The sequence below is a fragment of the Pseudorasbora parva genome, chromosome 5 (genome assembly GCF_024679245.1).
Source record: "Pseudorasbora parva isolate DD20220531a chromosome 5, ASM2467924v1, whole genome shotgun sequence".
Taxonomy (NCBI): domain Eukaryota; kingdom Metazoa; phylum Chordata; class Actinopteri; order Cypriniformes; family Gobionidae; genus Pseudorasbora; species Pseudorasbora parva.
The window spans coordinates 48,743,779-48,768,111 of NC_090176.1; the positions used below are offsets into that span (position 1 = coordinate 48,743,779).

A 24,333-nucleotide genomic window follows, 5' to 3' on the forward strand; every position below is an offset into this window, starting at 1 on the left:
TAATTGCCTATATATATATATTTTGATTTTCTCAATATTTAGGGCCGAGCACCGATGGTGTGATGGTGTGTATTTCTCCGTTTATTAGATTTATTTATTTTTTGCACCCTAGATTCCAGATTTTGTCAAATAGTTGTATCTCTGCCAGATATTGCACTATGCTAACAAAAACCGTACATCATATCAAAGCTTTCCATTAATGTATAAATCTCAATTTTAAAAAATATGTGGTATATTAGTGCTGTCAAAATGATTAATCTAACATAAAAGTTTATATATATATATATATATATATATATATATATATATATATATATATATATATATATATATATATATATATATATGTATGTATGTATGTACTTCATTTTCTTTATGCAAATTATAATTTCTGATTTCTTCTTCCTTTTTAAAATGCCAAGTGTGACCTGAACATGTTTTTATGTTTTTTTTTTTACTCCCACTTCACCCGTCGAGGAGTCAGCTTACATGTTCAAGCTCTTCCTACAGTCAGAAAACACAGAATAGCTACAAATTGCCCTTTTTTGATGAAAATATCTGTCTATAGTTCATTGGCATTGTTTTTTTCATGTTGTTTACACTCATTTTGGCTTCTCTTTTTTTAAAACACGGTGTTAGATCAGCCCTATAGCACATATGAAATTGTAAAACCACAAAACCTGATGGCCTCACTCAGGAATGTGAAGTATGTGAGCCAAAGGAAACCAAGACGGTGCAAAGGTGGGGTGGATGTAATGTCATATCCTCCCGCGCAGAAACTGGAATGTTGTGCACTGATCATAGCGCATGTAAATGCGTGCATGCATACCTAGCATGCAATCTGCATTGTTATTTGTGTGACGAGGCTGTTTGTGAGGTTTGTAAGTGTTGTGTGTATGCAGTCCCTCCCCCCTTTAAAGAGATCGAGTGGTTTCTTCCATAGTGGGAGGTGTAGTTCTGTGGAGAAGTCACCGCAGATCAATGAACTGAGCCGAACAGACGGGCTGGGCAAGCCGACTACAGCGAGCGTCCGTGGGATTTATGCAGCTCCTTCCGCAAGAGATAATATTCCTCCACCGTGACGATTCGCCCTAAACATACGTCAAAGTGAGACTATATGACGGCACAGCTCCATCTCTATGGTTTATAGAGCCACAAACACAACTTTACCCTCCTGGATACGCGAGAACATACGAGATAGAAGCATTTGGTAGAAATTTATTCATCCGGCGTCAGTGGATATTTGGTTTGAGGATGATTTTTGCTAATTCTGGCCACACCGTGAGGACGTCATATAATCGTAAACAGGTAAACATCTTATTTCACTTTAACTGTGGCCCTGTTGTTCAAAGTGCGGCTTTGAAGTCTATATGTGTTTGTTGGACAGTGCGTTTGGCACTTTTATTGTAGTAATAAAAACAATAACCAAAATGCGTGGAGCGTTCCAGACAGGACTTGTGATGAAAGACTACATTAGGGTCCAAAAGCAGCACTTCCATGAAACTAATCCATAAAGAATAGCTGTCATTTGTGCCCTTCCAATCAAATGCTCGTCTCCGATGGGTGTGTTTTTGTTGTGTTAGCTTTTGATTTTTATTGTGTTGCAGAGCACAGACTCACTCATTCACAATTTTAATACACCTTTCAATCCAAACCCGTCCCACGAGTTTAAAAATAGGCCTCTATTTGAACAAGTTTTTACGTGTCTCATGCACGTCACTGCATTTTCCTCTGATGGGGATGCATGTTCACAGCCTTACCTGCTCTGATGGACTGCTTGGTTTCTGTGGTTAATCTACTTTAGTGACCTGTAATGGTCAAAAGTCACAGTGCTGAATTGAATGCACCTTGTGTGCTTTCATATGACACTGTTCATAAAAGCCTTTTCTCATCTTACCCCATTCATTCACATGTACCATCTTGACCATGTCCAAATCATATTTCAGCCTTAATTGTATATTTTGCATAAATAATTTGATGATGAGACCGTGCAAGATGAATGTATGAATCCATCAGTTGTTGAAAATGCTATTTCAAATTCTGGTCTCACAGTGAGAATGTCACATAACAAGAAATATCTTATTTGATTTTAATTGTGGCCTTCGTAGTTATATGTTCTTTAAAGTAAAGTTACTTTGGGTAAAACCTGTCTAACCATGTCCAAATCATACTTCAGTTGTGTTTTTCTGAATTTCGAAATATGTGTGTGTGTGTGTGTGTGTGTGTGTGTGTGTGTGTGTGTGTGTGTGTGTGTGTGTGTGTGTGTGTGTGTGTGTGTGTGTGTGTGTGTGTGTGTGTGTGTGTGTGTGTGTGTGTGGGCTGTTAATATAACAATTGTTTGTGTTTATATAATATACTGTATGTGTGTGACAGTGTGTATATACACATATGCATATACATATATATTCATAATATATTCATTCATATATGTTTTGTTTTAATATATAAATATATAAATTTGTTTTGGGCATAAAGTAATACAAATTTGAGAGGGAAATGTGCTTAATTACCATGAAAAAAATGTCATTTGCCTTATGCAAAATCAAGAAATACACCTGAAATATGACTTGGACATGTTCTTTATCGTGTATATTTAAATTGTAAAAAATTTAAAAAACATTTTATATTTAAATTGTAAAAAACTTTATTTCATTCAAGTTTTTTTTATTTAATATTTATTTTGGATATTGATATTGTAAAACTGAAATTTTTAGTATTTTATCGTAACTTATTTAAATTAAATTTATTTCACTGTAATGCATTTAAACATCAATATATCAGTAATATATCACATTAATCACAATTACGAATAATGGGAATTGTGAAGAAGCTAAAAAGTAAAATGTCTGCATTACAGTAATAAGAATGTCGGCTAAAAATTAAAATAAAACCTTTAATTTAAGTTTTTATTATTATTATTGGTTTTGGGCTCAGGTGTGTGTCATGCGATTCATGGATGGGTTTAGGTGACCTTGTCACATCAGCACATCATGTTGGGATTAGATAGCGTCGCTGTTTGCAGTTGCAGCATCTGCGGAAGCCTCGTTTCGCTTATATTGCATCTCCTAATGATGAAATTTGATTTAAGAGATTGACCTCTTTATAGAAGAGGAAGGAGAAGGAGGAAGGACTTGGTAGTCACTCAAGAGGATTATGAATATAATCAGTCAGGCTTTTCTTGTGATATTTTTGCCGCCCGTCATGTGTAGATACTTTTCTTACATGAGATATTCATAGGCCCGTTTAGCAGCCGAGCGGGATCTCTCGCACGGTGAGGGCGGTTACTGGAAGTTCAGCGTATTTCCAGCACGGATATGATGGGCTGACTAGGTCTGCGGTTCCCTGATAAGGAGCCAGTCTCTCCCCGCTGAGCTGAATGGTCAAACAGATGCGAGATACAAACAAGCTTTGAGTTCCTAAGAAAAGCCCGTTCCACTCTGGGAATGTGTGGGTTTCAGTCAGGACGGAGGACCTTCGAGGGGAAACATGGCTTCTCGTCCTCAAAGATGTTCTTTGTCCACTTCTAGTCCCTATTTGTGCCTCATTTCCTGTTTGCACGGCGGTCTCTCCAATGCACAGATCAGATGAGCGCTCTTGTTTCGTTTTTGAGGTCTTGTCCTGAACGACTGTTTCCTTAGAAAGGGTGTGTTGTGCTATTTATTAATTCGAAGAAAAAAATACAGACATGTGTCTGACAGGAAGTAGTCAACAGGAAGAGCTACTTTATTTTACATGAGTAGGATGTCAAAATGTGATGCTGTTAAACTATTCATCCTGCGAGCGTTTAAAGAGATTAGCACGCTTCAAGGACTTCCCGCTTGACCGGCAACGTGACTAACTGTGCTGTTTTCCAGTGTATCCTCTCAGAACACTTGTCTAATAGCATAAAGTCATTGTGCTTTACAGGATGACGAGTTTATTTTCATCCTAAGTAGAAACTAGGGGCGTTTTCTCCAAGGCCAGAGAGGCAGTGCCTTCTCAGAAAAGAAAAACTGACTGAGAATCAGCAGTACACGAACAAAGCAAAAGCTAAATTATGTAATGTCATATTGTATACACTGTAAACCTGAATAAGTTGGCAATACTCCAGGCAATCAGTTACATCAAATGTGAAAAAAGATAAGAAATGTAAAGTTTAAGTAAGCAGAACGTTTGTTGTTGTACTCATACACTTCAATTGCTCTTAACTTTAAACATTTGTGTAAGCTAATTCATATTTAACTTAAAAATATCATGTAATCTCACATTTTTAGTAGTGGAAAGTTGACTAGCTTTAACTAATTCAGTAAATTTCACCTTACCAATTGGTTGTACAATGCTTTGGTAGCATTAGCATAGCACTTGCTAAATGAAGACAGCAAATAAAGTACATTTAAAGGGTAAATAAACTCGAAAACATTTTTTTAGTTAATGATCTGCAAGACTGTTTTTTTTTAGAGCTGTTCAATGAATTAAGTAAATGTTTTGACATTTGGGTATAAAGCAGGGATGGGGAATGTTGATCCAGAAGGGCTTCTCTCTTAAGCCCCTTTCACACTGCGATTCCGGCAAATACACGGATAATGCGACCCGGCATTTGTTCCCGGGCCTCTAGATTTGGTCCATTCACACTGCCAGCGAAATACCGTAATATGTGCGCTTTCACACACAACCCGTAACGGTCCCGGGTCGAGTTGACACGTGACATCCTGATGTGACGTATAATGGCGAGCGATCTCAGCTTCAGCGCGGATAGTAAGGAGCTCCGTGGTCTCGACTTGTGTCCAGTTTGCGCTCATTTCTGCTTGTTTAATTTTAGTTTCTTTTGTATACGAACACTCTCTGCGTTTAAAACACCGACTAGCTCTTCTGGCACTGCAGGGTTGTATTATTGAAAAAACAAGCTCTAGGAGTCGCACGATAACTACGTACACGTTGCGGCATTAGTTTCGGCTTTTGTTCACACAGCGCTCGTCCCGGGTCGAATACCGCAATATTACTAGGTCCCCAACCCGGGTCGAATTCGGTAATCAATCCCGGGACGTGGTTGCTTTCACACAGAAGGCGACCCGGCAATGTTCCGGGAATATTGCGGGTCCGACGTGCAGTGTGAAAGGGGCTTTACAGAGTTTAGCTCCAACCCTGAAAAAAAACCACTCACCTGCCTGTAACTTTAGTAATCCTGAAGACCTTGATTAGCTTCAGGTGTTTTTGATTAGGGTTGGAGCTAAACTCTGCAAGAGAGTGGCCCTTCTGGATCAACGTTCCCCACCCCTGGTATAAATTGTGTTAATTCTACAATATATGGTGTAAAAACAAGTGCTGCCCTCTTAAGGTTGAACGGTGGCTACTCCAGTTTAATTTCCCTATTGGACGCTGTAGGTCATCGTGACGTGTTGGTTCTCCCAATGGCTCACTAACCCTGGCACGAGCTCACCACACCCATAATGTTTTCCCGCATCGATCACATTCAACGGCTTCACTCCAGTATTAACTTCTCATCTTACATGAAGTAGAAACATTATGAATGAAACTTACTTGACACTTGCTATCAACATTATAATGAATAAAATACAGTTAAAGGAACTGTATGTAAGAAATGTATTTCAATTAATTATTATCATTTAAAAGTTGTTGTTGCAGCCCTCGACTGAAGTTGATGTTGACATGTTGTCTTTTGCCCCTAAGCTCCGCCCTCCACCTATCGACCAATCATGAAGTCAGTAGTGTTTCTGTGTCCGGGTTGCCAGATCTGCTCTAGTTACCACAGCAGCAGCTACAAATGTTCCTGCTGATCCTGCAGCGTATCTGGCAACCCTGAGTCAGGGGGAGGGGGAGGGGGATACACCGCTCTACAGTCATTTGAAAGTGATTGCAGTACCAGTTTTGCCACAATCTTACATACACTTCCTTTAAATAATGCAGTGGTCAGGCTTTCTTGTGATATTTTTGCCTCCCCTCATGTGTACAGATACTTTGAAATCTCAGACATGAGACACACTTTCAAAGGTTGTTGTGGTAAAGAACAACAATACTGTATCGTGTTGGCCAGGGATGGAAATTAGCACCCGCCACCAGCCAAATGCGGGTGATTTTGAGTTGTGGCGGGTAATCTCGCTTCACCTACCGGCCACCGTGGCGGGTAAATAAAAATAGCATACTGTTTCCCCTCTTTATAAACTGTGTTCAGTGCATGCGAGTGCGGCCGTATGTCCGAATATGACCAGTCGTTTTCACCGTCATTACCCGGATGTAGTGCCAGAAGACGCGAATAAGAACTCGCGCTCGCGCTGAGAGAAGGTCCGTCACTGTCATCCGGAAGCGCGCACTCGTCTCACAGCGCGCAAATATTGAGTTATCTTTCGAGTCTTGTGCTTAAACGGACCAACTCACACAAAAAGTATGCCAACATGTCCATCTTGATGAGTATTCTAGCAGACATAGTCTGAATATGCCTTAAGAGGACTTTATACAGTCGAGAAAGATGACGCATATCCTTCTATTAGGGCTTAAAGGGGAAGTCGCCTTTACTCTGTTTAATGTCAAACAAAAGGACATCACTCACTGCTCTTGATTGAATAGCTTTTGTAAGTTTATTAAGGATTAATCTTTCATTTAAACAGTTAAATATGCAGTTGCACTAAGTAAATATTTGCATAATTTGTAATTGTAACTTTACTAAAAATCAAGGCATTGCAATTTCATTAATTAATATTAAAGTTTCAAATAATGAATCACAGTCATAGCATTAGCCATAAATGCAATGGATAATTGGCATAATTTCTTTTAGTGCTTCGGTTTCAGCCAATAATTTTTATTTCGGTGCATCCCTACTGACAATGTTCTGCTATCTATGTCGTCAACACGCTTCAGGAGATGCCAAAACTAGTAGTTTCATTGTTGGTACTAAAAACCTAAAACTGGAAGCCATAAAAGACCACAAATCATCCAAATGTCACATCCAGGTAAAAAAAAAAAAAAAAGAGCACACAGAGCCCTACTCATTTAATGAAATGTATATCAGTTCATGGTTTGTGTGTGTATTAGAGAGAAAGAAAAACATTTCAGTATTTCATTGAGATTTGAGATTAAATAAACAGCTTAAGTATTGTAGAGCTTGTAGTATTAATTTTCACGTGCAGTTACACATTGTCGGTTATAAACAAGAAAGTGGCTGGTTAAAACATTGAGTGGCTGGTAGATTTTGAAATCCACCAGCCACTGTGGCCGGTGGACAAAAAAGTTAATTTCCATCCCTGGTGTTGGCGTATATAGGGAGTTAAGACAGCTGTCAATCAATCTGTCACTGTGCTCAGCCCCGCCCTCGGTTCATCCCCTCTCTGTCTCCGCTGAGCTCGCCCCACTTTTCAAGCATTTTTCAAATATTGCCAGTGGGTGGAGTTAGGTTGTGATCAGGGTTTTTAGTTAACCTTTAACATGTATCTGTTCTTAGACTAAGTTCATGCTCCACGCGTCACTATGATGGTAACCGCCTAAAAAACCCAACATAATAGAAACTCTTCTAAACTAAAACATTGAACACTACTAAATCTCCACCTTAACATTAATCTTGCACAAAAACATTATACATATAACACTTAATTTCAACATTTACTCTCTCTTTTGAGTGTCATGGCAAAGCATGCTCGGTAGTTGAAATACCAGCCCAGTTTTAGTGAAATTTAAGTTAGTCTAATTTAAAAGAAATAAAACTCAAAACAATGAAACAATAGTTTCACAACAGTTATGTGACCTCAAAAGAAAAAGAAAGTTCAAAATATTTACAAAAGTTAATTTGATTGAACTTGTTTTATTTGAGTTGGCTCAATTCAACCCAATTATGTTGAGTGTTAGGGTTTACAGTGTAGTATTTTAATTACCAAGAAATTAACCCTTCGTTTAGCTTGTTAAAATGTTATAAAGCTTTATAAGCATGACATAAATGGAGACATACAGGCTAAGAGTGCCAGAATGTGCTTTTTACTAGTACTGTGCAAAATTATTTAATGTAAGAAATGCTTTAAACTTATTTTAAACTTAAGAAATATCTTTGGTGTGACTTACATAATATTGAGATAATATTGAATAATGAAATACATAATATTGTTTGCTTGTTGATTGTGTAAAGTTCACATTGTGTTGTGTTGATTGTGTTGTTCCTTTTGCCTTTAAACTTGAAACAATGCAACCATGTATTTAAATCGGACCTGAACACACAGAGAATTTGCTGCCTAATTTCATAAGTCAAAACATGCCACTGATAGAAAGAGAAACTCTCATTGCCCTTTTAAATGTTCAGTATCAGTAGTGTTGAAGGAATCCATATCAAGGCTGATTTAGTGTTGCTGGTGACCTTTAATAATCCACCGCCTTCTTTTTAAACTCGACCTTGTCTTATTTATCCAGTCTTTATGCAGCTGCATTAGACAATGGCAGAAAGAGCGGCCAAAGGGTTGCCAGGCCATTTCAATAGGACATTGACTCAGTCCTGACCCCTAAATGCTGTCTTTGTTGTGGAGACCTTTAATGAAATGATATTTTGTTCAGCTCTGGATTTCATAGAGCTCAGATCTGTGCTTTTCAGCGCCTGCCAATATTGGGCATTTTCACTGTTGTCCCTGCTTTCGTGGGGCCATTTATGAAAAACGCTGTACAAAGGCGGATCAAACCGAGCACCAAAATGCACTTGTAGCCAATCAGCAGTAAGGGGCGTGTCCACTCATGATGGGGGAGGAGAGAGAGCTCAGTGCACAAGACGGACATTAGCAAAACGAGATGGCAGAGAAAATACTTAAGAGGGGAAGGCAGGGGAATGTAATTTTAAAAAGATAGGTTATGATCAGGCAAGACGCGCAATAATATTATACGAAGCGGTTATTTATTCAAAATACCTGAGTAACATTGGTTTGCTGATTCTCAGAACTAAGGCTGTGAAGATTTTAAGTCGGTTTTGAGCCCGATTTGCACCCTCTAGCGTTTGGAGGTGTGGCCTGATTCAATGCTTGTCTCAAGCTACTTTTTGTCCAAAAAAATCCTCAGTTGCGGTGTGTCATTGCGATTATTTTACTGCTCCCGATCACGTCAGAGCCCACACTATTCCAAATCCTAAATATCAAATATGTTTGATATTTCCGAATCTTCCGAATATTTGCCAGTTTCACCAATAAGATAGAAACTTGGCAGCCGCAAACATGCCACATAAGTGAAGTACTGAGAATGAAGATTCCCCATATTCCTTTTTTCTCCTGTGTTTTTCTTTTCGTAAAACAAAACTTACGCCAGGAGATCCAGCTGATGATGTCAATCGTCTTCTGTTTGTTTTTCTTCTCACGTCACGTTTGATCTCGCGAGTCTCCATGAGGTCTCATCTCACTGTGAAACTAGGGCTTCATTTACACTGGCACAAAAAAATCAAATTTTTTGTACTCACATCTGACACCTTTCGGAAAATTTGTTACACACATGTAAGCACCAGAATATGCACAGGATCTGATGCAGCGATCCGTTTATGAAGCAGATGGGCTTCTATGTGCTCATTTGTAGCTTTTTTTTATTGAGGTGGAAACTTGATAAAAGGAAATACATTTTGGACACACACATTCAGGAGCTGGTTTTCAACCTCTAAAAATAAGTCATATTTCTCAGGAATGAGGTGATAACTTTGCTGTAGACCATAATCTGCACCATTAAGGCTATTTCTCTCTCTCTCTCTCTCTCTCTCTCTCTCTCTCTCTCTCTCTCTCTCTCTCTCTCTCTCTCTCTCTCTCTCTCTCTCTCTCTCTCTCTCTCGTTCATTATTCTCTCTCTCATATTCTGCAGCGCTACATTATTTCACTTCAGAATTGTAACGAGCTGTAGGCGTGATAAAATAACAAACAAAAATGATTTTCCTGTCATTGACACCTGTTTTCTCGTCCATACTGGCAAATAATCATGGCCACCCGGCATGAATTATATAAATAATTGTATTGATACAACCATTCAAAACCAGAAGTTTATAGTTCATGTGCATAGTAAAGCAATCTCTGACAATCCTTTTGGGTGGGAATGAATGTAAACACAGATATCGGATACCAGTCGTATCTGAAGTGAATATAAACAGGCAAGCCGATTCCACTACGTGTGTGTGTGTGTGTGTGTGTGGTCTCAAAGGTCCGGACGAATCGTATAGTGCGTGCTTTCATCATTCAATATACTTGTGACATCTTCGCATGTTTGCTCATTTGCATTATTATAATTTATTATTATAAGCCTGGAATGTCTAAACCTCCTTCATCACCCATTTCAAGCATCGGCTCTCAAAGTGTGTCCGAAAAGTGAGACATGCTCCTAATATGTTTTCTTTTTTCTTTTGGTTCCCCTTTTAGCAATCCCCTTAATCTTATACTTCAACTATACTTATGTATACCCTAATTTATATGTATACTTTAAGCCCAAATTGAAAAACAACTGATGTGACATAATTTCGAACAAAATCAACCTGAAACAAATTTGGTTTGGAGTTTGATTTGGGCGTTTGAAACCACTTGCCAAAGTGAACTTTTTGGAAAAGTTTGCTTTGCCTGCTAAACACCATTGTAATACCATTGGTCTGTGATTACGTAATAGGTGGACAATTTAACGTGGAAATCTTTTTTGGTTCATTTCTCTGTTCAGTACATCAAGACACCCATGAGTGAAAACATGAACACGCTGGAGAGCTGCTTTATAGTAGAAAATTATATACTTCTGATAAAAACACTGTTTTAAGCTGCTTAATTTTAAGCAATATATTGTATAAAGTGCTATATAAACGTGACGTGACTTTACTAGAGTGCCGAATTGTGATCCTTGTGTTTGTTTTGGTGACAAATTTCCACAACAATTACCAACAATAGTTGATTTGGAGTCGTTTAATCACTTACTGCGCCTTATAAAGGGGATAGTTCACCTGAAAATTAAAAAGTTGCCATCATTTAATCCTTCTCATGTCAATCTAAAGTTGTGTTTTCCAAAATCTTGTACAGTGATTTATATCTTTGCTGTGTTTTGAGAATTTCCTGACTTAAATTACAGCCTCTTTTTCACACAACGCTCAAAATATCAAATCAAAATATAGCACAAAAATCATATAAACTGCTTTTATCATGGAAGAAAGAAAATAATACATGGTCCAAGTGGCTTGAAGGTGAGTAAATGATGAAAACATTTTTATTTTGGGGTGAATTGTTCCTTTTAATGTGAGTCAAAGTGTAAATATTACTAATAGATACAGACAGAAGTGCTCCGTGACAGCAATACTCATCTAAATAAACCCATGGCATTATTCCCAATATTTAATTTGACTTATGCGCCTCATATAGCGTATAAACAATGTATGCTATTATATGAGATTTTAACTTGATTTGGAGTTGCTTACACTCAAATGAAAGTCAAGCCTGTGATGCACCATATGAACTTGCATTTCCATATAAATAACATAATGCAGATCATTTTTAAAGCTGGTTTCTTGATGACTTTTCTCTGCTAAGTCATTTTACAGTACATGTTCATGTTTGTTTTTAGAAACTTGCTGTGTTCTTCATGAGGTCTTTCTTTATTTTTTAATATATTTTTTTTATAACATTTTTACCAAAACAAAAATCAGGGCTTTAAAAAATATAGGCTTCATTTTGAACCAGAACAGCATTATCCAACAATTTGGGTATCAGTTTTGCAATATTAGATTCACCAATAAATTGCAAAGTTACAGTATTTAAAGAGTGTTTTTATTATATATGTACGTTATCGGGCACATAAACATGCAAATAATTGGTATCGGTTATAAAAAAAAATCAATATTGGACGATCGTTGTTGCTATTGGTGCGTTCACACCAGATGCGAAGGAAGCATTAAGCATGAGTGATTTACATATTAAGTCAATGCAAAGACAACAATAGACATTCTGCGGTGTCATTCGCACAAATGAGGCAGCACGAATGATGCAGTGCGAATTGTGCGTTTCAGGCGTTTGACGCCATAACGCATGAGTTAAAAAATCTGAACTTTGGTGGATTTCGTGCTGCGTTAACCAATCAGGAGCTTGCTCTCTAGTAGTAACAACAATGAAGACAAACTCATATGTGGAGACCTGTAGGATACATCTGCGTACTTTATAGAAACAGGAATAGAAAGGATCTTGCTTGGAAGAAAGTGAGTAAGGTCGGACAATCTGGTAAATTGTAAAAAAGAAAAAAATGAAAAGAAAATTGCTCTTTACTCAATTTGAGCTATACATAGGGTGGTTTCAGGGTGATTGGGACACTTTTTGCCACTGAGATGTCTCGGAAAAAGTGTCCCAATCACTCTGAATTCACCCCTATTGACACTACAAGCTAGTTAAAGCTGGTAAATTGAGCTTATTCACCGTATTTTAAAGCAATCCATGTCAGCCATTTCGGAATGAGATGAGCCGCCTGGCAGAAGCCCCTCACATGACGCGAATTTGCGTATGGTTTGAAGGAAATGTCATGCACGAATGAAGCGAGTTAACTCAAAATGTTCAAGCGTCCAACTACGTGCGAATAGCGCAATTTATTTGCGTAAGTCACTTGTGGTGTAAACGCACAGCACGAAAATACATATTATTGCATCATTGTTATTATATTAAATTTATAGTTGGGTTTGAATGGGTCTCATGATTTCTGACAATGGCTGCGTCCGAAACCGGAAAAATGCTACCTTTGGAGGTCACATTTGAAGGCAGGAAGGCATCAAGTCATGTCCGAATCTAAGTTCAAGTTAGTTCAAGTTACTTTATTTATAAAGCGCTTTAAGCAAGGTAGAACCTACCAAAGTGCTGAACATGGTCAAACATATAATAAAAATAAAATGATAAAGCATCACATAATTCAAGATCATATCATATCATAGTTCAGATAAAAACCGAAAAGCCATTAAAAAAAAAAAAAAAAAAATCAATTAAAAGCCAAGTTAAAAAGAGAGGTTTTTAACCTGATTTTAAATTACGATACAGTAGAGGCCAATTTAATTTCGAGGGGTAACTTATTCCAGAGAGTAGGGCCGGCCACAGCCAAAGCACGATTTCCTCTTGTCTTTAAACGGGCTTTTGGAATATGAAGCAGAAATTGATCATTTGATCGAAGCCTCCTATTTGAGCTATACAAATGAAATTGAGTAGATAAAGTTAGCTTCACTTCCTGTCTCCTGAGACCTTCATCTGATCGATTTTTGAAGGCAGCGTTTCCTTCACTGCCTTTGATATCCCACAATCCTGTGCTTTCCATTCAGTGACAGTTGAGCTGGAAAAAAAAGATGGCTTCCGAAAGTTGCGTTTGCTGGTCAGTAAATATGTTTTTTTAACCAATATTTTGTCATTCTGATCTGTTTCAATCTGATGTCATTTCTAGCGAGAAATTACTAATGTAGTAATTAAATATGTGTTTAGTTCTCACCAAAGCTCGCTCTATTTGGCTGTAGATCATTAAACTGTTACACTGCCTTAGAAGTCTGTCCGAAATGAGTTGCCAAACGCTGGTTTACAAGCCATTGCCTGATGAGGCAGTGAGGCAATGAGTCAGTTTTTCGGATGCAGTCTTTAGATTTATTCCTCATAGGTGTTTTTGGTAGTCTGACAAGCCAGACCCACATCAAGATGTTTGGTCTGGAAACTCACCATTGACAGCTCAATCCGAGGGGCGGATAAACGGCCGTCTTTCAAACTCCCTCTGCACGCGATAGGATAGCGCTACAACCAACCAGAGCAACATGAAGCGGAGCTAGTTGATGATTAAACTTTCTCCGTATCCGGTCGGCAAAACTCTGAACACATCTTCCCTTCTTAAGAATGACTTCAGTGCCGTTCTTTGTTCTTTTCTCAGAGAAAAGCTTAACTCCAAGTCTTCCAGAGTCGCGGTCAAAGCTGATTCGAAAGACCGCCGTTCGCCAGTTTCGGTGTTTACTAGAAGCACGCAAACGCAACTCGGCCGTCATTATGTTAAGACTCTATACACGATGTGATTGGCCCGACCAGAGTTTGGTTTTTACAGCTCAGAAGTGTATTGAGAGTTGCTAGACGACACTCGCGGCATATTAGATTTGCTGCCGCTAGGGTGCGTCCAGATTTCTAGGCTATGTTTTTGGGTCATGTGATGTGAAATGATAAAACAAAAGAAATGCATTCTCACAATGACCTTTCTGTTAGTTTTATGGTGGAGCAGAAGTTGAGTAAAAGGCAGGATGGGAACACTGGAGGACAGTTTTCTGCTTTCTGGAGCTCATCCAGTGAACTGTGTCACTGCTGCATACCAGAGATTCCAAACGCTTCCTCCTCCTTGTTACTTCCACAAAAGAGCGAGCGGGATAATCAGTTGAACTGCGAGGGCACTTGAGCAGGAAGACCTCCACAGCTCAGAACATCTGTGTCCATACAAAACAGGACGGAAGTGATGTCTTTACCACACAAGAACTCTTTTATAGTGCAGAGAATGAAGCCAGCAAAGCATTGACCTCAACAGATCCGCGGCCTGTTCAGAAATTCCCAAAGATTTTCAGTGTGCCTCACATTTTGGTTTTGATTAAAAGAACGTTTCCATATGGATTGGGACATTAACTTGATGTTTTTGGCGTGGAGCTTGGGCTTTGCGTTCATACTTTAGTTCATTTTTAGACGGTTCATATTCTTGTCCTCTTACTCAGAGAAACTGCTGAATTTAGCATGTGTGCAAATCATGCATGATAAACCACAACACTATTGTGACCAAAAATATCTTTATTGCATCCGTGAGAAGATTGTGGTGAAGAACTTAAATGGATAGTTCACCCAAAAATTCAAATTCTTGTAGGCTATAATTGATTATGGACTATCACTGCATCGATGCAGAATTATCCACATCCACATCACGATGCATCAAAGCTACGGTTATTTTAAACACCACTAGTGTGAATAAGTAACCGATTTCAGCCGCAGTTTCAGAGTCTGTTCATAATATAGGGGGCGGGGCTTCGGATTCTAGAGAGCATTTGATTGGACAGAAAATCTGCTGAGAAGCTGAAGTGCAGGGTGAATGCTCTAGTCTTCTAAATATAAATGTTGTGATTGTTTGGAGCACACTAGCTTATAGATAACAGTAAGACTAAAACATATTCATACTAAAAGCCAAAAAACAAAAACAAAAATATTTAATGGTGACTTTAAAGTATCTTAATGTTACTGTGTACGTAGTTGCATGGACTTAATTTATAGATCTGTGAAATGTCAGCAAATCTATGTTTAAATTTTGCATATAAAATTTATTTCCAAAGGTATAATTTTCTTTCGCTAAATCAAGTATTTTGCAACTTGACTGCTTTAGGCTTTATTTTGAATCATAATGGTACAGTCCCAAAGCAGCCACATCTGTTGCTGTATACTTCTCTTGGATCAAAAATTGTGAATCTTTTTGCACTAAATGTATGATTAAAAACTTATGATTGAGTTTACATGGTTCTCATGACTGCAGAGAAAGACACAGTTTCTTAGGAGTAAGGAAAGGATTAGGAGGAAAAGCCAATCTTCATGTTAGTTCCTCATTAAAGCTACTTTGTGTAACTTTTTTAGTTTATTCTTAGCTAAAAACACTTAGTTATTTCAAAAATATGTGCTCTTCTTTCAAGTAATAAAGTATTCTCGTAAGTTTATAATATGCCATTGAAAATACATACGGGTGAGGGGTTCGAACGCCAGTCGCCATGTTGCCCCTCCATCTTGAAAGTACATTAGACAAAGAGGGACATACCCATAAATTCAAGCTTCGCCTTTCGCGTACCTCTAGCTCTCCCTCGCACCTCGGTCACATCAACTGATCTCTGCTCACGGAGAAAATGATATAGCCTACAATGTAAACTTTGCCATCGCTAGTGATGTCGTACAATATAGAGAATAACGATAGCACTGATAAACGTTACTTTACTAAGATTAGCTTGCATTTTCTTCTGGGAACCTGATAGCTGATGTTAGCAATGAAATGGTAAAAAAATTACGAAACGTAAAACTATTATTCATTTTAAATAGATGTCATAACCTACATGTTAACTGACACATTAAATAACTGCAAATTATAATTGTTTTCTAAAGTAACCTCAGCAATTGAAGGAACACTCATGGATGAGGTCGAACTGGAAGCCATGTTAATCTTGGACTAAATCAGCCACCGTAGGAGTTAAAACGAAATCGTAATTGAGAGGAACAGAAACTAATATTCACTGGATGGTCATATACCTTTTCACCGCTAGATGGGGGAAAATATCACAGTGTAGCTTTAAGGTCCCATCCCAACAAAACATAAAAAGCAGTTAGTAAATTGTTGTAGATGCTAAATAGAAAAAGCATGATTCACCGGCACTGAATAACAGGGATGTCGTACATTTGCACATATCAAGCTTTTTCAAAAGGGTTCATCACAGAGAAATGTTCAACACTCACCCCTGTGCCGCATTCACTTCCTTTAGATTCTTAAAGCGTCCTCTCCATCAGCTGTGCTCCTAGGTCAGAGCTTCCGGCCCCTGTGGACCCACTTTATGCTGACAACTGCTTTCTGAAGAAGAGACTGCACTGCAGATATGGATCACTGCCCTGCCAGATACTCATCCTAGTACTGACAAACATGAGCGGCGTAGCATTTGAGCCGAGGAGATTCAGGGCACACAGGAAGCTGATCCTGCACTCTATTGGAGGGAAAATCTGTGTATTGATCCATCTCCTTCTTAAATGATTCCTATTGAAAAGCATATGCAAAACCAAACTTGTTCAATTGGTGAATCAGAACAGACGTGTTTTATATTTTACGTTTTGCAATCTTTGATATGTAGGCATGAGCCATATTGACTTGCCAAAGATTTGCCCCAATGCACTGATGCTGAAAACGTTCAAATGTTAGCAATGTTAGATTGACTTTGAATCCACTTGTGAGGGCCCAAAAACACTTCCTTTCAACACTTCCAACACACTTCCTTTAGGCTCGGATATATTAGAGCTATGACATTGCTTTCCTGTTTTGCATTTGTTGCATTCGGTTTTCCGTATACGTTCTCAGATAAAGCTGGTGTTTTGTGTTCGTTCTCAGAGATTAGACTTTAGGAGTTACTCTTTATTTTTTTTTTTAGGGTTGTAAAACTTGTAGAAGCAAGCTAGTACCTTCGCTTTTGAATTACTGAAATTAATGTTTTAACTTAGCCAAAGATGAAAATAAAGCCTGTGTCATAATTTTGGGTTATTGGGTAATTGCTATTTAATGTTGTTCAGTGCTTCAGTTGAATGTTCGTCAATGATTTCGGCCCTAAAATTATATTTTTTTTCGTCGGCCAAATACATCACAAATGTATGTGTCTAATGGGCCTAGACTGGTAAAATCTTTCCATTTTGACAGATATAAAAATGGTAAAATGTGTTCAGATGAGCTGAATACAACTAAGCACAAAATAGTCCAATGTTTTGTTTAAAAGTTTGAATAATGTTTTAATAAATGCAATGTATACAGGTTTATATAAACGTGAGTAAATAATGAAATGATTTCCTGTTTAGGATGGTGCATTCATGTAAAACACTGTATAAGCAAACCTAAATTACAGGTTGTTTAACTCCCTTCTTAAGCCCTATTCGGACTGGATTAGATTAACATGGGGATGTGGGGGTAAAGTAATTATTGCAAGAGGTTCTCTGTGATTTTAGTCCTGTCCGAATGTGCCATGTCAACAAATATCAATGTCAGTAAATATTACCGAGACTTTTACCTTCTGTAAAAGGGTCCGGAAAAATGACCTTGGGTAATACTAATCCTGTTCGAATAGACCCACTGTAAAAATGTATGGTAAAATTCCATCATTTTCCTGTTAAAAGTAAAAAAAGCGCATTTTGCGAGCTTGGAGGCGCTTAAAGCATTAGTTTGTATTGTAGGTGGTGGGGACAACTCTGTGGCAATCGTCCAGTATTTTCCGCATATCATTTAAAGCAAAAAGAAGATCAAAATCACTTATTAGAGGCACAACACTTATTTTAGCTTTAGGAAAGTGTCTATTACCAACACAATCCAATCAGAATCGTTAGACTGGATCTAACTGTTTATTAAAACATACAACACATAATGATATAGGCTAGGAGTTCAGACCAAGCCTGCAGCACCCCTCTCAGATACTGAAGCTTTCACGCCTCGATCGCCCCCCGGTCATAATTGGTCATGATTGACAGCTGAGACTGACGTCTTCTCTGAGTGAAGTTGTCACTGAGGCACTAACGGACTTTTTTCAGGATTTTTGGGAGCAGATTGGAGCTTTAGCTTTAATTTCCATAACTGTTTATTTCACACCAACATAATTAATTGTTCTGCATCTCTGAGAGTGTGGGCGGGCTTTTGATATCGCATCTGTATTTCCTGCTCTCTACTGCGCAACTCCGGTCCCGAAATTACTAAAGCGCAGACTCGGTCCCAAGATATCAGCGCCGTGCAGGCCGCCTGAAAGCTTCAAATCTGGCAAGCGGAAATGGATGATGTCGAGTCGTCCATATTTTTTTACGGTCTATGGTTCAGACTGGGGCTCATGTTGTGTTTGCTCACGTGATAACAGCAACGTCATACACACATGACGACACAGGGGTTATCGTGGTGCGTAAAGCGAGTTACTCCTCCCACTTCTGCTAGTTTTACTGAGATGTCTTATCCCGTGTGAATTGGCCATTAATAAGACGTCCTGAGGTAAAATGACTTTACCCCCACCTCCCCATATTAAACTAATCCAGTCCGAATAGGGCTTTAGTCTGCAGTGTAAAGAAGGTGGACAGCGTCTTGTACATCTCTTAACTTATAATAGGGTGACCAGATGTCCTGGTTTACCCGGGACAATCCCAATTTCTCAAGGTGTGTCTCAAAGTCCCAACAATTTGCTAACATATCTAAATGTGTGCCTGGTTTATCAGTTGGTTTCAAAGGAGTGAAATTGTGTTTCTGGAATCGTTTCTCAATAATGAATCTCATTAAGAAAAGCTGAGGAAGCACTTTAACATCAAGTGATTAAACATTTCAGCTGTTTTACACAGTATTGTGTTTGATTCTGATAAAAATTTGTGAAAATGTTTATTAAAATTAGGTATTTTTTCAATTAATTTTACTGTGATTACGCATGATAGGCTATAACTTGGTCAAACCACCTAGTCAGTTGTCTGAGGCCCTTAAGAGGCGTTTAAGATGCGTTTTTGTCGATTGGATTACAATTAGACGAGGGATACACATTCTTGTTTACACCTGCTGTTTTAATCCGTCTCTTTTGTCCACTTTTTCAACCACTTCTGTCCTGATTTCTTCAAGGGTAGAGTCTGAGGGCGTATAAATGTATTGGTTTTTTTGCCAGATCTTTCGATCTGATGGAGAAAATAAGCTTGTGCAGTTGACAAAGTTTAAATCCCTTCTGGCTAGCGTTCCTCCCATAATGTTTAGCATTAGGTCAGTAGGCGGTTATTTTAGAGGCTGTTCCAGTGCATTTGACCACATGAGTGATTACACTACAAAAGCAATCCGGTAAAATGTGTTTTCCACTACCTCTGGAGGTGGTCCCCGTTTACACCTGTATTTAGCATCATCCACTTGTGATCCTATCGAGCAAAATGCATCTTAATACCAAGTGTAAACGGGGCCAAAGAGTCATCTGCTTGCTGGATCAGTTGTCATTGGCTGACAGTACTTCTGGTTTCTTTTGCCCATTTCTTTCTTACTTTTTTGCTTCCCTGCTTTCTTTGACCTTGTTTCACTCTGACTGCAGCTTGTTTTCTGTCCTTCTCACCAGCCCCCTGTTGGCCACACCTCCCACCCAATGGCTCCGCCCAGTCCTGGAACCAACAGCAGCACCAATCACAGCAGCAGCAGCAGCAGCACAGCCGGCTGGGAGCAGCTCAGTAAAACTAACCTCTACATTCGTGGGTTACCTCCAACCACCACCGACCATGACCTGGTCAAGCTTTGTCAGCCGTGAGTACCACCCTAACTTTCATTACTGGAGCTATTACCCGCAAAAGGTAGCTTGATGTCATCATGCTCAATTTTAGTGAGAATATGAGTCTGATACTGCTCCATTGGGCTGTAATTATGGGGCGTTTTTCAACCGAACCAGGAAAGACATCAATTGGATAGACCTACAACCAATCAGAGCAACGGAGTGACGCATAACATTAGTTGTCAAATGTCAACAGAACTCACGCACGCTGTAACATTAGAAGAAAAAGATGTGTAAACGATCTTTTCCGGTGTTGTAAAAAAAAAAAAATTAAGGATACACAAAGTACTTACCAACACGATCATCATTTCTGAGAGAAATGATGAAGATGAATGAATATACGAACAAGCTCTCCGTTTAGGATTTGAACAAATTCACCCCAAGCGCCTATGATGATGTGGATGATTTATCTGTTTATCATCTGTCCATCGTCGTCTAAAGCCCGTCCTGACGATTTCATTGGTTTCTGTTTTGGGTATTTTTTTATAATTACTCCTCTATGGATCAAGTCCAGACCGAACTTCCCGAGCTCAAATATTGTGGGCGGGGCTGAGTTCGGCTGGCATCCAGGCTATGCAAAAGGCGGACAAATGTCAGGATTAGGGCTGCACTCTTATAGTTAATGGATTATTCAAATTGCATAGTTTTTTTGACCTTATATATTTTCATGTATTATACTTACCTCATAAATTATCACTCTACCTTTAAAACCTTTTAACTTTAGGCTTCTCCCAAAAAGTCAAAATTCCTAATATTATTTCCAAATGGTACGTTTTTCTATTATTTTCAACAAAAATAACTTTGTATTGTGGGACAGAAGTTACATAAGTGCATTTATTCAGCATCCACAATCACAAACATTATAGTCAAGATTTGGTGTTCAAACTTATTTCTGGTCAGGTTTGCTCGCAGCAAACAGTGCAAAAATCCGCATGAAAAAAAATGGACTGGCTATATTACGTATTAATTTGATGTATCGCAGTGGAGATCGATAAACTCAAATATACAGAGGGCCTAAAATGTACACTCTGCAAACCCAATGCGAGTAAAAAAAAACGTTGGTGAGTATATGAAATGGTGCCAATCGTCAGTTGGCCGGTAACATTTATGTTATGAATTCTAGCAAAACATGAACCTGATTAAACCTAAACTACATTCAGGGCAGTTGACAGACCAGCGCTGCATCTTCACAATATTATAAACCGTGACAATTTAAATATTCAAGTGCAGGAAGATGCGAAAAGGAGCTCATTCTGTTACTTGCACGCTGTGTGGAAAGTTTTGTGACTTGAACTGAAGCATGCACCCAGAAAGCCACGTCTCAGAGAAGCAAACTGAGCTCTTTCACATCGACTTGCACTTGAGTGGACTAATTCACACAAAATTATGTCAAAAAATAGCGAGAATCCTAGTAAACATAGTTGGTCTTAAGTGAACGTAAACAGTTGAGAAAGTAAATGCATGTGTATACGTTTATTAGATCTGTGCATTCGCTCTTAAAGTGACAGCAGCCTAATATTCCTGTTTTTAATGTTAATCAAAGGACAAAGGAAAAATCACTCACTTCTCTTGACTGAATAGCTTTTGTAATTTTATTAAGGATTAAGAAGGATGTTTAATTGATACAAACCTTCTTGAATAACCTAAATGTATTTACTAACTGCATTTATTTGTGCTTTAGCTCTTAATTTGATTATTTGTTCTTATTTTACCTCTTACTGTTTACTTGTCTTTATTAACGTTTTAAATTAATATTAGTTGAGCTACTAGTCTTAGCTGTGGTATTGAAATTAGAATGGAGAATTGTGGATTTTCACTGGTATCTAAAGTTTTTTGTCATTACATGGCCATTACAAAATATTTATGGCCAGTACATTTTCTCAAGTCACCAGCCATTGGCAGGTGTGGCAAAATGTGAGTCTTAGACACTGAACCTACATGTTTGTAGAGACTCTCTCCCAGAGAGAGTGTGTGTGTGCGTAAAACACTGGGCAGAAAATGAAGAAAAAGGTTCTGATTGGGGAGTTCAATCTCTTGACATCTGGCAACCGTACGCATGAGTGCTGTGCGTCCAGAGGTTAAACATCACCTGATTATACTTAATTAATTGAGAGTTTTAAAATTCATTATCACGATTAAAATACGATTCAAAGTCTTACCCAAATCAGGCTACAAATTTTTTGTTATCATGCAGCCCTCACTTAAGATTACGAAAGACCGCTTTGAGAGGTGTTTTATTTGCTGTAGTCAAAGATAAGATGAACAGTGTGGCCTCCAGCGCCTCTGTTTGTCCGGATGTGTCTCATTAAGCCCGGTTTGGCGGCGAGACGGCGGATCCTCCAAATGGAGATCGATTACTGTGGCCGTGGAATCAACAATCCAATCGTTGCTTTACAGGGTCATATTTGTAGTCCATTCCCAGTTCTTTTTTGAAACAGTGTGCAGTTATTGCTTGATGAATGCTTCAATGCGGTTGAATGGCTCTGAGGTCAGTCTATTGATCAGAGATTGTCCATTTATAAATGGAGGCAGATTATTGAGAGACATACAATGTAATTGGTTTGCCTGAGATCTGAGGACTGTTTCACACTCAATGCAAGTCTGCAGCGCCTGTGGCATTATGTCGATTATGACAGAAAATAATTTGGACTCAGTTTTTGTGTTTTTAAAAAAAATAAAAAGGCACATTTTGTTTGAAGCAACATTTCCATTGTAAAAGCAGATTTTTGGAGCTTATGTAAGCGATTCCTGTTTATTACTTCATGAAGGGGGACTGTTTTTCTACTGATTAATGATGTAATTCCTCATGTTTGCTGTGTGTCTCTTTCTGGTATTCTTACACTAAAATTACTGCCATTAGCTATGTTGAGTTTGATTTTGAAATTAAAAGATTGGATAAAACTTTCCTGGCAAGTAGGATGCACAATATATCAACCACCAAATCGGTATTGGCCGATATATGTTCATTTATAATAATGTTATCGGTATCGGCCCTATAAGAACTTTTTGGCTGATATATTAAAAAATGTATTATTTCCTTTAGCTGAGCCACTTTAGATGTGCACTGTTCAAAATGATGGTTTTGAATTGCTTGAAATATGATTACATAATAAAATACAGTGAAGGCTACATAAAATTATAATGAGAACATCACAATTGTGTGTTTTGGGCATTGCTTTTAATAGAGACGTTTAAAAAAAAAAAAAGAAAAAAAAAATTATTAGGCTCTCAAAGATTATTTATCGGCCAATATATCGGTTATCGGCTTTCAAATGTAAATAATTATTGGTATCAGCCAAAAGTTTTATATCGCTGCATCCCTACGGGCAAGATAATCAATGATTCTCACATCTTTTGAAACTTTGTATTATTTTCTAAGTATGCACAATGTATCATTCAGGATCATCGGTTATCATCTAATATTCAAGAACAGTTTTAAGTATGATTACTTATGTCATCATCTGTTGTGTGTTGTTTTTCAAAGGGGGCCATTTACACAACACCATTTTCAAATGAAAAAGTTTTGTGCGTTTTGGCCGTTCATTTACACGACAACAGCATTTTGTGGGCATGAAAACTCAAACTTTGGAAGTTTCTGAAAATGATATCATTATTGTCTTGGTGTAATCTACAAAAACACACATTTTTGAAAAACAGAGGCACATGCGTACTGCTTGTTTAATCTATATGCACATTGTGTTTCTTTACAAAGTGGCATTGCCATCTACTGGTCTGGCATGAATACAGCGTTTAGTCGTTTTCGTGGATCGTGTGAACAGGGATCGCTTTGACAACGTTGTCGCCTGTTACGTGTTTCCGTTTTTAGCACATCATTGTCATGTAAACACACCCTTAATTGAATAACTTAGTTAAAGTAATTAATAACTTTAACTAAGTTAAAGTATTAACTTTATAATAATGAATTAACTTAGTTAAAGTAATTTAATAACACTGTTAAATGTATTTTTTAGCAAATCTAAACAATTGTATTACTTTTTCAAACATTTGTGACGCATGGATTCACTTGTAGCATCTAAAACAATTGGTTTTTAGGGTTTTATTTAATTTATTCACATCTATTAATTTTTTTTTATTAGCTGACTCATTTGTATTGGTCAGAATTTTAATTTTTTTGTGCATATCTTGTATTTTTGTATTTCTATTTTTAACTTTTTTTATTTTTTATAAACTGAGCAATTATGCAACAAATAATTATGCCACAAATTCTGTCGTTTGGTGCTTCGCTTTAATTGAACTCTCATCCGGTGGACACGAGAGCACATGCAGGATGTTCTGAGAGAATATGGGATGGTGTTGGATAAAGAGAGACTCATTGCTACGCTGTGGTCTTAGTA

The 24,333-nt window shown here is 38.0% G+C and overlaps 1 protein-coding gene across 3 annotated transcripts in view; it reads left to right on the forward strand.

Annotated features, from left to right (window-relative positions):
- The window catches only part of LOC137075700 (RNA-binding motif, single-stranded-interacting protein 1), a 107,410-nt gene that overhangs the window by 24,188 nt on the left and 58,889 nt on the right, over positions 1–24,333 (forward strand). For 2 of the 3 annotated variants that reach the window (XM_067444594.1, XM_067444593.1), the window contains exon 2: positions 19,772–19,953. In XM_067444594.1, the coding sequence (XP_067300695.1) occupies positions 19,772–19,953 (182 nt within the window). Of the gene's footprint in view, positions 1–969; positions 1,309–19,771; positions 19,954–24,333 lie in introns of those variants that run through there. The other variant, XM_067444595.1, reaches the window with a different exon arrangement.